At 29.2% G+C, this 16329-nt stretch overlaps 1 protein-coding gene across 1 annotated transcript; it reads right to left on the bottom strand.

Moving 5' to 3' along the window:
• Positions 1-11542: 11542 nt before the first annotated feature.
• On the bottom strand, positions 11543-13521 carry LOC113372577 (histone-lysine N-methyltransferase SUV39H2-like). Its single transcript, XM_026612925.1, has 2 exons — positions 13383-13521; positions 11543-13311 (listed from the first exon to the last, which is right to left on the bottom strand). Exons 1-2 carry the CDS (start codon positions 13435-13437, stop codon positions 11687-11689), a joined length of 1680 nt encoding a protein of 559 aa, XP_026468710.1. The 5' UTR covers positions 13438-13521; the 3' UTR covers positions 11543-11686.
• Positions 13522-16329: the final 2808 nt, after the last annotated feature.

The following is a 16329-nucleotide window of genomic DNA, read 5'->3' on the forward strand; positions in this document are numbered from 1 at the left end:
CAACTCTGTTTTGTGTGAAAAACTGGAAAATCTCTATTCCAGTCATTACTAGCATACCCTGTTCTCACCACTCTAGCGTATTTATTTTGGTTTAAAGCGTTTTTTGCTTCATGGAAGGCTATATTTTGCCATGCCATCATTTCTTTTATTTGCTTATTTTTTATAAATACCGGACACTCTTTGTTATTTGCAGGGTGGTTTCCTCTACATAATGCACATTCCACTTTTTGTTCATTACAATCAATTACATTATGTTGGCCGGAACATTTCATGCATCTTTGATCTCCTTTACACTGTTCCTTTATATGATTAAATCTACAGCATCTATAGCATTGCACAATTTTTTGAATGAATGGTCTGACCACACATTTAACTGAATGGATTGCCACTTTGCTAGGTAACACTGTACCTCTAAACGTTATTTTAACACATTGTGATTTAACCTTCGTTACATCAGTATTTTTTGCTTTCATACGTAAGACTTCAAGGACAGGTATGTCAGATTCAATCGCGTCCAAAATATCTTCTTCTGATAATTCAGAATCCACACCAAATATTATACCTTGTCTGGTAAGCAAATATTTCGGGATATATGCTTTGAGATTTTTCTTTTCCAAAATTTTTTCGTCAAGTATATTATTTGCAGTATTAGCATTTTTAAATTGCAATTTCACTTTGTTTTTCCCCACAACTGAAACTTCTAACAAATCTGTTTTAAAGTGTGAACCTGAATTATGTATTATTTTCCCTAACGCCATAGGGTGTAGACGTCCTATACTTTTATCTATTGATTCGACATAAATTATGTATGGTCCCATGTCAAAATCTTCAAATCTATTTATATTATTCAGAATACTATATTTAGTTAATTTATTCACCTCATTATCTGCGACTGTGACTTCATTTTCATTAATATCATTAGCTGCTTTACTGTCATTTTTATTCGATTCAATATTTGTTTCCATTATTTCTTCATTTACACTCACTGCCTTTTTGTTTGTTTCAATGTTGGTTTGTTTTGATAACCCTTTTTCTTTTTTACTTGCTTTAGTTATACTGCCATTAGCTTTCTTGACGCCTTTAACAATCTTTCTAATTTTAAATCCACTTTTACAATTTAAACTTTCTTTCATTGATTTATTCTCATTAGCGATCTTTTTACTCAAATTCTCACTCACTATATCACAAACTTCCATATCAGCGTTTAATTTGTTTACGTAAGTGTTCGTCGCTTCTAGTATCGTTGCACCGATATCAGAAACGCAGGTATCAGAATTCGGATCGGGCGGCCGGCCGCCCGAACCGTTAGTCACTGGGAACATCACAATAATATTAGTTATTTAATCGATGTGTACTCTTCGACTACAACACAAAAACTGTTTAAAATATTTAAGGCTTGGTTTGACATTGAAGAGGGGCAGTTAGATTAATAACTTAAGCATGATTTTTTAAAAATTGAAAAAAAATGAATATCAGTTTTTTTGTAAAAATAATTCTAGCTGAAATATATTTGAAATGAATATTGAAAATCCTTTTAAAAAATTCAAGGCAATACGGTACAAATATTGCTTTTGTTCTTATTAAAGAAAAAGCAGGATGAAAATTGGGCCGATTTACATTACGACCTCATAATTTAGCATATACTTTCTTATAATAATTGAAATATGTTGTATTAAGATACTGAAATTCATGTTAACTAAAATACATAAATATTTGATGCCTACATTTTTATGAAATATATTTGAGCCATGTGCATGAAGAGCCAATATATTTGATTGTTATAATTTTAAGATTGTTTTTGTTTGAACGAATCAATGTTTAAATTAAAATTTACCGAACTCGTTTATTGCTCAACTTAAAATGAAATCAGTATTAGAATACAATTTAGTACTGCGAATCAAAGTTTAATAAAATTATTTGAATAATTTGAATAATTAATTAACTATTTATATAAATTTAAAATTAATTTATTATTTTTATTTCAGGATGCCTGTTCAGATCCTGTATGCCAGGGCATATGGGGAGAAGCAGTCTGGGACCATGTAGCAATGGACCCCAAAGAATTGGCGTTGAAAGCTGGTCAGTCGGTTCTAATTCTTGATCAGAGGGACAACGACTGGTGGTGGGGCCAAGCTGATAGGAAAACAGGGTGGTTTCCTGCTGCTTTTGTTAGGGTAAGTAATAAGAAATTATTTTTAAGTATACCTATTTATAATTAGGTTATAAACTTCTTTTGATTCAACGGGCACTGCACATTGTATTTTTAGGACCAATCATATACAAAACTTTAAGGCTTATTTTACAATTTTATTTGAATCTTAATGTAATTAATTCAATCGTATATTACCGTAATTAATTCAATTGTTTATCAAGAATCAAAATAAAGAAAATTAACTGTCATGTTTCAAGATTTGCTTAGAATGTTCATGTTTGAAGAACTGCATTGTGATTTCTGAGGCCAAAGATAACCATAATCGATAAATTTCTTTTCCTATTTATTTCTCAAAGAAACTTTTCTTCCTATTTATTTATCAGTGCTAGGAGCAACCTTCTTTAAGTAAAACAGACGATTCATCCAAAATATGGTTTAAACAAAAAACTGGTTTGATTTTGTACAACCAGAAAAATTGAAGGATTGATAATTACTTTTAAAACAAAATGCGAAGATAATTATAATTTACATAATTTTCACTCATAAAAATTTAACTGTATTATAAACTTCTTATTCAGTAAAGATAAGATTAAATAGCGCCTTTCCAATATTAATAGAAAATGACATTATTTTCAAAATCACAACGACAGAGTAGAAATGGACTCTTCTCTAGTAATTTGCGAACAATGATGAATTTTTTATCGAATAGATAAGATTTAACAATTATTCAAATGTATTCTTAACAGCGTCATTTTTTCTCCAGAAAATCCGAATTGCTAATTTTTGTGTTTATTAGACGTTTGAAGTCACTCTTAATCGTTTGAGGCCAAATTTGGAAAGAAAATGAGCGTGTGTATGTGAGCCGATTTTTGGTTTTTCGTCGATGTTTTCTCAAAAATAGCTTGACCGATTTTGAAAAAAATTTGTTCACATACACGCACACACACACACATACTTTTTCCAAATTTGGTCTCATTCGATTCAGAATGGCTTGAGACGTCGAGAAAACATAAAATTAGCAATTCGGATTTTTTGATGAAAACATAAACTTCTCCTTCGGGAAGTTAATTAAGAAACTATTCAAAAGATGCCATTTGGAAGTCTTTCATTGACTTTTTGACAATGTTTTCTCAAAAACAGCTGCGCCAATTTTGAAAATTAGGAAACTGTTCAAAAGGTATCATTTGGAAATCGTGCTTATTAGTTTATGGCAAATATCGGTCAGAGTCTTATTGAACATATTAAAATATTAGAGGCCTACAACATGCCAACTTGTATTTGGCTGCATTTTAGAATATATTACGTGTATGAAATATATATAATAATAGGCGCATGTTTGTTTTTCAATCATATGTCCATTTATTAACGTAACAATTTGTCAAAAATAACAAAAATGTTTGAAAAATTTGTCCAAATTGAAATAGTTTCTCACATTATAATGCTCTAAAGCAATTCTGAATACATCATTTATAAATTAATATATTGATTTCTTATTGATTAAATCGATTTACATATGACTTGTATGAGTTGTTTATATATCTTGCCTTAAAGCAAGATGCCTTTTCGGACGTCTTTTCGTTTTATTATATTGGCCAAGAAGGTGACAAACTTCAGGGCATTAAGCTTTACACGGAATGGTTGCTACCCCTGGTAGAGGGGGTAGCGGAGTGTTTTAATTGAACTAGAACACTTCAAAAAGTAAAGTCCGCTTAACAACATGTAAATAACCAAAAAAAATAAATATATCTTCTTTCATTAGTAACAAATCAGTAATTGTAAGTAGAACTGCAACAAATACATAATATACAAACAAATCAGTGTTTAATACAGTCCACAGCAACAAGGGTTATATTATAACCCAACAACCTGAATTATTGAAGGAGAGTTTTAATAAATTCTATAACCACGTAACAAAAGTACAATGCCATTTGTACCTAGATAAATCTAAATTAAATCTTTATGTCTATATTTGTTATATTTATTCATAATATCGTTTTCAGCTTCTCGTATCTCAAGATTTGCCTACACAAACTCTATCAACACCTCGACATGAAACGATCAGATCTAATGTTATATTGGAACTCATTCATACCGAAAGAGATTTTGTAAATATAATGACAGACGTCGCCGATGGGTACATGGCAGAGTGCAAACGTCGACCAGATATGTTCACACAGGAACAAATAAATAATATATTTAGCAACTTAGAAGAACTTTTAGCGTTTCAAAGGACGTTTTTGAATGATTTGGAAAAATCCATTGTGTGGGAAACTCCACATACCAGCTGCGTCGGGGAAGTGTTTCTCAATAATGTAAGTATTACTAATTAATAATATTTTGCGTATAAATTCATTGGATATTTTGAAAACTCTTCTAGGTTTTAACTTCCCGTAGGGTAAGTTATAGTAATCGAAAATGAAATTTTTATATATCTTTACGTTTCAAAGGTTTCTGAATATTTTGGCATACCTTAGAAAAAATGAATGTTTGTGTGTGTGTGTCTATATGTATGTTTGGATACAATTTTTCGTCCACGATTTCGGGCGCACGGATCTACCTATTTGAATGTTTCGAAGATACGGAGCAAAAAGTTCCAAGAGGGTAAATTTGAGACAACGGAATGCCCGTTTTGAATTTTTCAAAAAATATTTTACTCGTATTGACGAAATAAAGAAGTGATTATTTTTGGGAAGGTAGGTCGAGCGGTTTCGGAGATACGGAGGAAAAAGCAAAATCATTATATCTGGCGGTCAAAATGATCATTAAACATATGTACATCAAATTATTAGATATTTCATAAAGATTTAAAAAATGTGTAGATTTTGTTCCAATTTTTTTGGGTTTCGTACTAAGATTTTTAATTTTTAAAGTTCACTTATACGGTTCCAACAAATTTTTTGAAAACCGTTTTTATATTTTTTAATATATGCAAAGTTTTATACTTTAAATACAAATTTTAATTTTACAATTCAGTTTAAAAATGTATATATTTCATATGCGTTATTCTACATATGTCCTCAGATGGATTCATTCGATATATTCTTTTAGTGTGAACATTCTTAATATAAGTGTTCTGAGCGATAAGATCGTCAGAGTATATATTTCATGAACAATAAAATATATAGTAATTATAATTATTTATTTAAAAATGCTTAAAACAAACCCCCAAAGGATTTCCAATAACTTGAAGAATTACAATTCGGTCAATATAAATAAACCCATAATATTGTTACATCTATTAATTAATATAAACAATTTAAAAAAATCATTTATCCAATTAAAAAATTAATTACATGCAAGTGTTTTATGCAAAAAGAACATTGGAGTCAAAATATCGCGAAAAAGAGAATAAAAATATAATAAAACTATTTAACAAATCAATTAAATATGAAAAAAATAATTTACTGTCATAATATAAATGTTTAAATTCCGAATATAAAGATATGTTGAAATCACCCCATGACTCTAAAAAGTATGTAACAATTTAAAAAAATATATTGTTTTCCTATTCTTATATATTTATTATTTCCTATTATTATATATTAAAAATTCTTATATATTTTTAGAGTTATGAATGCTTAACAAATTTCTAATCATTCAAATTTCAAAATGAATAATTTAATGTTTTTTAATAAAGACTATGGAACCTGTATAATATGCATATTGTATTTATACTTTGTATAAATAATACACATTTAAAATGTAACATTTTTATATTCTTCATATAAAAACCATTATTATATTTAGATAGATACGAAAGATAGATTATTATATTTATAAGCATTTTGATAAGTATATTTTGGATGTGTTATAACTAACTCAAATTTTGACAGCTAAAACACACGTTTTTATTTAATATAAATAAAACACACGTGTCGTAATGTCTTTTTCTACGTTAAATATTAATTTAATTAATATTCTAAAATACGATTTATTCGATTCCTTTAGATTTCGATTAAAGTATATCCTTTATTATGAGTGGTCATGACGTTTCGCAAAACTTTAAACATAAGTCAAAATAATTAAAACAACTAATATGGATTTAAAAGAAACTTACCATTTAATTAATAATCACAAGTAATCACTTATCAAACAACACACATATTTTGACAAGATTTATAATTGAACAGATTACAAATATTCGATAAAATTAAAAAGTAATGACATAAACTGACGGACCATTGTTTACGGTTAATAAATTACGGCGCCATTGTTTTGGAAAAACTGTTCTGAAGTTAGTCGACGAATGAAGAAAATGATATAAAAAATGTAGTGATGCCAACTTAATATGAATGTATTGAAAATTTTGTATTTTTTACTATTTTTATTTATTATTTTTACTATATTTTGGTTTCAATATGATTTTAATATGATATTATTATTTAATTAATGAATATATTATTCCCATATTGTCTAGCGATAATGGCATTATTTTTATTGACAATCAAACCATCAAACCTCACCTTACAAATTTATTATACTTGATATTCTTAAATGATGTTATCAACTGTTATACTGATAAATATAATAAGATGTATTTCAATCTATATTCATAAATATCAATAATAAATTAAATAAAATTTTGTAAAAAAATAAGAGATTCGAGAGTCCGACTTACCATTGAAACATTAAATCGATGGATAAACATGAAGCGTCTGCCACGTTATACATACTTATATTATAATTTTATTTTTAATCACCTGATCGACTTTCTAAGGATTTTTGAACCCCCTTTCCTCTAGTTGATACGTGGTGATATTCAAAATTAACCCCCACTCCCCAACCAAACATGACGTGTATTTTTAGTTACGAGAAAAAAATGCAAAACTTTTGATTTTTTTAAATGCTTGTACTTTTTTAAAAAAAAATCATGTAAAAAATAAATACACGTGATATCTTACCATACCCCTCCCTCACCGACGTGATATTTTGTGATTTTTTGCCAAACCTGCCCCTCCCCGTAAAAACCTCATTTGATTAATGTAAGCCCCCTAATTTATTCTGCCTTTTCTTTTTAGAAATCTGGTTTCCAATTATATTCGGAATATTGCAATACACATCCCATTGCAATTACAACTTTACAAGCGGTTTTAACGTCACAACCTCACGCGCATTTTATGGAGGCATGCCGCCTATTGAGAGGCCTACCGCCTCTTCCTTTGGGTGGCCATTTGTTAGCGCCTGTTCAAAGAATTTGCAAATATCCTTTGCAATTGGCCGAACTACTAAAATATACACCTGAAGAGCATAAAGGTAATGCATTTTTTTATTTAACCTGTTGGATTTTATAGTTGGATGCATTATAGTTTCATATTAATTACTATTTATTTAGTGTTGATATCATATTTTTGCTCGCAATTTAGTCGTTGTTGCACATTTTTTCATATTGTCTTATATCTTATATACAAATTTATTTTTAGATTTCAAATATATACAAGAAGCACTAACTTGTATGAGAGGTGTAGCTATTTTAATTAATGAACGCAAAAGGAAAATGGAATCTTTAGAAAAACTAGCTGAATGGCAAAAACGAATTGATGGATGGGAGGTGAGTAAATAAAATTAGCTACTGACGTGAAACAAAATGATTTTAAATTAAAAATATATATTTACTAATTTATTAATAGGGGGAAGACTTAATAGAAAGAAGTTCTCAGCTCATCCATCAAGGAGAAGCAGTCAAAATGTCTACGAGCATGTGGTCATTTTCTGTCACACTATTTTTATTTGATCATCAAATCATTTATTGCAAAAAAGTAAGTTATATCACTAAAAGTACCAATAACCATGGTGTATAAATTTAAAAATATTTTTAGGATATACTAAAACGAAACACATACATATATAAAGGACGAATTCTATTGGATGATACAGAATTTTTTGATGTCGTTGATGGAAAAGACATGCCATTAGGCATTTCTTCGAGGCATTGTTTCAGATTGTTTTCACATAAAGATAACAAATCGACAATATTTTGTGTAAGATCGTCGAAAAGTAAACAGAAGTGGTTAGAGGCTTTAAAACAAGAGCGATTAATTATTGCTGATGACCAACAAGATTTTAAAATCACTCCACAAGTCAAGAGGCTGGCTTTGCTTGCCAGCTCAAAGGAGCCTGCAGGTATAACTAATTTCCTATTTAATAAATTCTTGTTTATGTCTCTATGAAATGTATATAATAGTCCACCAATAAAATAATTATGTTTAAAATCTCGACACAAAGCACTATTAAAAATAAATCAACGAATATTCTACTACATTGTTAAGGAAATACAATGATTTTTAATGAATATTTTGATCAAAGGAATGTTGTTCGCTTACACAAAATTGCATCTTGTTGTGGGTTTTTATATTGTTTTTTATGGTGTATAATAAAATAATTTTAAAATTTATATATACCAATGGTGAATAAATGAATTTTAAAATTTTATGATCAAGGCAGATGCAAGAATTTTTTTCGTAAAAAATATTTTTTTTTTATCTAATAGTGTATAATCATTTTGATCAATAAGAATCGACCTAATGTCTCTGCAAAACCGAATTAATTTTATAAATTTGTTATAATTTATGTAATTTTTTTGTATGCATATATCTTTATCTGCAGGATTTATGAAATCATGCAATTCCACCGATTGCGAAAACATATCAATAGGACAAATGGTCGGCACATGGTTCAAACGTTCGAATAAGACTTCTTATAGACATAACGCACATCTATCAAGCAATGAAGAAAGCAGTCAAATTTCTAGTTCCTGAGAGTGGGAAAGTACTTTATTATAGATTCAATTATTTTATTAGGCAAAATAAAATGACCAGCAGTATTTATTCAATATGTTAATTGTCTAGCAGGATGTTAAAGAACTATTTACTATTAAAAAATTTGTTATGAGCATTTTTAGATAATAATCAGGTGGTAATCAGGAGTGTATCAAAATAATTTCATATTTGATAATACTTTATATTTTACCATTATATATTTAATTTTCTATGGACCACAGTTACTTCTCACAAGACTTCTCTCCAAATGCAAAGTTATCTTTTTTATGTTAAAAAAGGAATTATAATTTTCAATAATATTTAAACTTGTTATTTAAAACATTTATCTGAAAATTAGTGATACAGACAATTGTATGATACCCAGTTTGAAAGGTCATATTTTTCTACTACTGCGCTTGAATAAATTGAAAAAATCTTCTTGAATTGCCTTACTACAAATTTCTGCAAGAAATTTTATAGTAAACAAATAGTGACTGTTTAAATTAATACATGATAAGTTACATCTAAATATTTATTTAGTATATTCCAAGACCTCAAGATAATTTACATGTATATTAAAATGCTTTATTGTTGACTCAAATTATATAGTATTTTAAATTTATGTATAAAAAATCAAAATGCACTCAATAATTATAACTCTGCTAAATTTAAAAAAATATAGCTATCAGTCTGTTAAACATTTAGCTGCAATGTCTCAGATTTATATAAAGTGGCAAATTGTACCTAATTCAAATAACATTGTTTTTTCCTTAAATAGAGCTTGAGTGTAATAATTAATTGTAAATATTGCAAACACTTATGTTTATAAGTGATTATATATTATATATATATATATATATATATTTAAGTTATTGTAAAATATGTAATAAAAACTTTAAACGAATGAATAGATATAGATGACAATAAACTCCATAAATTTTTAGTATTTCACAACATTGTTTACTTTATTGAAACACACACAGCATTTTATTTTTAACTTCCCGTAGGGTAAGTTATTGTAATGGGCCGAAAATCGGAATTGAAAATTTTAACATTTCTCGACGTTTTGAAGGTTTTTGAACGTTTTGGCATACCTCAGAAAAAATGGATGTGTGTGTGTGTGTGTGTGTGTGTGTGTGTGTGTATGTATGTATGGATACAAATTTCCAGTCACGTTTTAGGGCGCACGGATCAACCGATTTGAATGGTTCAAAAAACATTCGATTCCTATTGATAGGGAAAAGAGCTGATTAGTTTTTGGCAAAGGCAGGTCCAGCCGTTTCGGAGATACGGAGCAAAGAGTGCAGAAAATAGAAATCGAATTTTTGAGAGAACGGAGTATCTGATTTGAATGATCTAAAAAGCATTCAATTAGTAATGATTGGGAGAAGTGCTTATTAGTTTTTGGCAAAGGCAGGCCCAGCCATTTCGAAGATATGGAGCTAAATATGTAAAAAATGGCAGTTTTTGAGAGAACTAAGCGTCCGATTTAAATGATTCAAAGAACTTTCTGCTTGTCTTAACAAAATAATTGATTTTGGAAAAAAAAATTTTGTTCAATTTTTTTTTTTTTTTTTTTTTTTTTTTTTTTTTTTTAGTTTTATCAAAAATATTTCAGATTTTATTTTAATTCTGGCTATAGTTCTAATATACTTTACAAATATTTTCAACTCTGCAATTCAGTTTATATAATTCTCATAAATATTAGACAATGTTACAATATTTATAATAATCTATTTGAAAACATTCAGTATTCCTCGAACATTTCGGTACGGGAAGTTCCAGCAATTTGCCTTAAGGCACGATGCCATAAATGCCTCAAGACAGAATTCCACTTACAGCTAGTTTATATATAAATGCATATTACATATTTTTAATTTTTAAACTGATTTATCAATAAATCTATAAAAGTATCATTAAAATTGTTCAAACACTAAAATTGATAAAAATATTTAATTCAATTTAAACAAATTAATATACACAATGTTTGCTAAAAATTAACTAATTCATACCAAGAATATGATATTCAACAAAACCTAAAATTTAACTATTCAAAAATTTAACATTTTAACAATTTGAATTTAAAATGCATATGAGTAAAGATAAAATCCAGTTCATCTCAAACATAAAATTGATTGCAAGGTTGAATGGTGACATTAATACAAATTCCTTGAAAGCATTATACATTTGAATTCTAAATTCATTCACACTTTCAGTAAATTTTTAATAAGATTTTTAACATACAATTCAGAATATTTAAAAAGATAAATTATATATCATAGCGTCACTTTGAAAATAAAACAACATTAAATAATCTCCAACCATCATCAAAAAGTATATCAAACTCATCAAAAGATCTTGTAACAGATTTTGAATTTAATTTCAGTTTATTTTGTACAATTTTTTTTTATATATTTTTGAATTTTTTTAGAGAACAATCTGACTAGTGTCTATTATCAGATTGAACTGTTTATAATCCAAATACCTTCAAATAAATTTTATTAGCTATAAATATTGAATATTCTATATTTACTATAAAAATTTGAATTTGCTCATTATTTTCCTCAACACCTTTCTGTAAAGCAAATCTACAAAAAAATGAAATAGAACAGCAAAGAAATCTTATAGTTGTTCAGAATATTCAAATTAAATAAATAATTCTAATTATTCAAATAATTTTGTTTCATATTGTTACAGAGGAAAACTGCTAAACCATTGTTTTTAGAATTTTTTTTCGATTTAAATTAATTTATAAATAAACTATAGTACAATAATTTTATTAACAATACCGCAAAATCCTTCTACAACTTTTTGCTCCACATTTACAAAGCATGAACTTTGAGCTTTGGGAACAAGCATTTTCAGCTGGATCAGTATTGGACAATCCTATGCCGGCATCAGGTAAATCTAATGTATTTCCATAGTCTTTATTCAAGATATTGACAGAATCCAATATATCACATAAAGATTTAGTAAATTTAGTTGATGAAATATTATTATACAAGTTTTCAGCTGATATAACATTGTCTTCAATTGGTACATTGGCACTGAATTTGTAATCTATAGTTACTTCTTGTCCTTTTTCAATGTCTTCTAATGCGAATAGAGCCAAACGAGATAAATTTGGATCTAGGCAATCAACCCATACATTAACTACACAAAGATTTGGCTCACAAGAATGATTAATAAAATGGGATACATTTCCATATCTGTATGCATCGATTGTATAAGCTTCTGATGAAGGATTTAAATGATCCAAGTCAAACAAGTATGTAACGCCCATTTTATCATACAATTGTCCCCTTTGTTCAGCATCGTCAGATTTAATGATCTCCCCAACATATTCACAAACAAAATCACCAGCTTTTATATGTCGATCTGTTTTCACACCCCATCCGCACCCATTTGAGGTTTTGAAAATACAAAGCTTGTTAGTACGGCCTTTTTGTACAAGTCTGTTTTTACATTCAGGTCCACATTTACACTTCTTGTTGCATTCAAAAATATATATTCCAGTGTGTTTTAGACGTTTTTCAGCAAAATATGCATACTCCGATCCATGCAATTTGCCACAACAATTTGTCTTAAATCCACAAGGCATACAAGAGCAACCTATTGAGGGGTTGTTGGAAACTTTAACATCGTCAGCTGGTAGATTTTGTATAATATATGTAAAATCAGCAGGGGGTCCTTCAAAATCAACATTATTTATAACTCTTAGTTTTCCTTTAATATCTACCTCATTCATTTTATTTTCCCATTCTCTTAATGCTTCAATTTGAGACTTTCGTTTGTCTAAAAATATTTTTTTCTGCAACAAGCTTTGTACTCTTTGCAATACTTTAACATGATTTTTAGCTTTTGGATTTACAATAAGGCCTAATAAATAACTTTTTAGTAGTGTTTCATCCAATGTTACACCTGTGACTATAAATTCCTTTAAAGCACTGTCTGTGAACATGGGGCCTACCGCAAGCTCTTTGATCAGGACTTCAATTTCAGGTTCAAACTTAGTGTATTCGCTATCCAAAAAACTTTGTAGCGCTACAGAACAGTTCAGATTCTGCTGTGGTTCATATGTATTGTATTCCTCTCCCCAATATAACCATTTCACTTCGTATCTGGGAATGTTATTAAAAATTGTAACTGATCTAATAGCTTCTACTACATATTCTGACCTTTCTGGGTCAACCACAGAATATCTTCGTAGGTGAGTTCCTTTATCACTTTTTTTAGTAGCTGAGCTACCACTGGATGGAATTTTCACTGACTTTTTTTGCTCACCAGATATTGTTTCATTTTCTTTAACTGCTTGGGGAGAACATATAATATTTCTTAAACTTCTACGGTTAACGTTACTTACGTCGACATTATATTTTTGTAATATACGAGAAGACAAACGTTCTAAAAAAGTTATAACAAATTAGAAATAGGTAGGATAGGGTGATAAATAAATTTCATTTATATAAAATTACCTAGTTTCACACAAAGAATACTATCTTTACGATATTTTCTTCTTACCCTTGGCATCGTTAAAAATCTTAGGTTATTTTCAAATTATGTATTAAAACTATGTAATAACTATTTCATCTATAAATTCGTACTATACTGTTAAAAAAATAATATTGTCAATACAAGTAAAATCTTTTTTTAATTATTAAAATCGGACGATCCGTTCTCTTAGAAGCTGAGTTACCATTTTTGGCACGCCCCGAATCTTTGGAACGGCTAGACCTGCCTTTGCCAAAAACTAATCAGCACGTCTCCTTATCAATATGAATCGAATGTTTTTTGAATCATTCAAATCGGTTGATTCGTGTTTTCGAAATCGTCGACGAAAAATTGTATCCGCACACACACACACACACTCATACATCCATTTTTTCTAAGATATGCCAAAATGTTCAGAAAATTTTGAAACGTAAAGTTATATAAAATTTTTCATTCTCGATTTTTTTGCGATTACTACAACTTCTATAAAATATTATATAATTTGATGTGCATAACACTAATTATCATTTTTGACCCCCAAATTGGCATTTAATTCCTTTTTTTTGTTGGATCTTGGAAACGGCTAACCCTGTGCCTGCTGAATGTTGCTGAATTGAAATCTATAAAATATTATATAATTTGATGTGCATAACGCTAATTATCATTTTTGACCCCCAAATGGCATTTTTCCCCCTTTTTTTGTTGGATTTTCGAAACGGCTAGACCTGCCTGCTGAATGTTTTTTGAATCATTCAAATCGGATGCCCCGTTCTCTCAAAAATTTAATTACCATTCTGGGCATTTTTTGCCCGTATCTTCAGAACGGCTGACCATATACTCTTCTTTTATCTATGGGCTGAACCTACTTTCGCCAAAAACTTATCAGCACGTCTGCTTATCAATATGAATCGAATGTTTTTTGAATCATTCAAATCGATTGATTCATGTTTTCGAAATCGTCGACGAAAAATTGTATCCGCCATAGCTGGGCACCGTTAATCAAATAGTTAACTTCGTTAATCGTTAATCCGCTACAAAAAAAGTTAACTTCGTTAAACGTTAAAGCGTTACATTTCGGAAGAATTAACGCAAGTTAACGTTAATCGTTAATCCGTTAATATGTGTAAAATTACATTTTTATATCGTTGCGTTAGTGAACTTAAAAAACTTATTAGTTTAGGTTCTGGAAGTTAACAGGTTATGAATAAAACAAAATACTTGTATAATTCAAATGTGTAATTTAACCCCTCGCGCGTTTTGTGCACACTTCCGTGTGTATAAGGAAAATGGCACAATTATCACATACCGTGATAACGCTATTGGTCAACTTCCGTTTTTATGATTGCATATTGTTTTTATAAGAATTTTTTTTCTAAATAAAGGGAAAGAGTTTTTTTAACTTCCCGTAGGGCAAGTTATGGTAATCGCAAAAAAATCGAAAATGAAAATTTTTGCATTTCTCGACGTTTCAAAGGTTTTTGAATATTTTGGCATACCTTAGAAAAAATGGATGTATGTGTGTGTGTATGTATGTGTATTCGGATACAAATTTTCGTCGACGATTTCGGGAACACGGATCAACCGATTTGAATAATTCAAAAAACATTCGATTCGTATTGATAAGAAGACGTGCTGATTAGTTTTTGGCAAGGCAGGTCTAGCCGTTCCGAAGATATGGGGCAAATTGAGCCAAAAACGGTAACTCAGTTTTTAAGAGAACGGAGCGTCCGATTTTATAATTCAAAAAACATTTACTTGTATTAAACAAAATGAAGAAACTGATCAAATTTTCATGAAGGCAGGTCTAGCGGTTTCGGAGATCTAGTAAAAAAAGTAAAAGGAAATGCAATTGGCAGTAAAAAATGATCATTAGACATATGCACATCAAATTATCAGATATTTTATAGAGATTTTAACAATAAGTATAAATTTTATTTACATTCCTATGGGTTCCGTACCAATGTTTATCCTTTAGACAGCGACGCGCGGCGCTTACGCGCTTATATTTTGTCTCTATGCAGTCCTAAAGCAGTAAAATTGCTTTGAAAAAAGTTCAGATCTTCCAAAATATGTCAAAATAAAGAAACATTTTTTTCAAAAAAAATTATTTTTTTGTCCAATAGTTTATAGTTTCTGCATTCCTCTCTACGTTTCCTGTCATACGTTTCCAGCCACATTAACCGAAACTTTGGGTGAAATGCCGCGGCAAGTTGGCACTGTTTATCATTCAGGAGTAGTCCAAATCTTTTCTCTATGCCGTTTAATAAGGCATTGGCTAAAGCTGTGCCGTGCGGTAAATAGTAGGCATTGGATTAACGATTAACGGACTTCTCGCATTTTAACGGAAGTTAACGTGTCCGTTAACATTTTTCAAAGTTAACTTAAAAGTTAATCCGTTAATCAAAATGTTAACTTCGTTAATTAACGATTAACGGATTAACGAGTTAATGCCCAGCTATGGTATCCGCACATACATACACACACACGTACATCCAGTTTGTCTAAAGTATGCCAAAATGTTCAGAAACCTTTGAAACGTAAATATATATAAAATTTTTCATTTTCGATTTTCTTTGCGATTTCTATAACTTACCCTACGGGAAGTTAATAAAACAGGTTGGCATTATTATTTTTTATGAAATATAAGGTAAGAAGGGAAAATTGTATGGATAGCCAAACTTGAATTGACAACTTTCAACTTACATTTTATGAGTGGGATTCCAAAAATATTTATGAATAATTAAATATTTTAAATAAAAATTGCAACACCTTATGTGGTTAAGAACATCCTGATGTTTATAGACAATTTATGGAAAGAAATTCAACAATTTAATAAATCCAGATTTAAAAAAACATAGAATATAAAAAATTGAGTCACTTGAAAAATTATATGTATTGACTTTCATATCTTTATCATGTTATAACATATAC

The sequence above is a fragment of the Ctenocephalides felis genome, unplaced genomic scaffold (assembly GCF_003426905.1).
Source record: "Ctenocephalides felis isolate EL2017-DRISC unplaced genomic scaffold, ASM342690v1 CF-g0.4_SCAFFOLD_01604, whole genome shotgun sequence".
Classification (NCBI taxonomy): domain Eukaryota; kingdom Metazoa; phylum Arthropoda; class Insecta; order Siphonaptera; family Pulicidae; genus Ctenocephalides; species Ctenocephalides felis.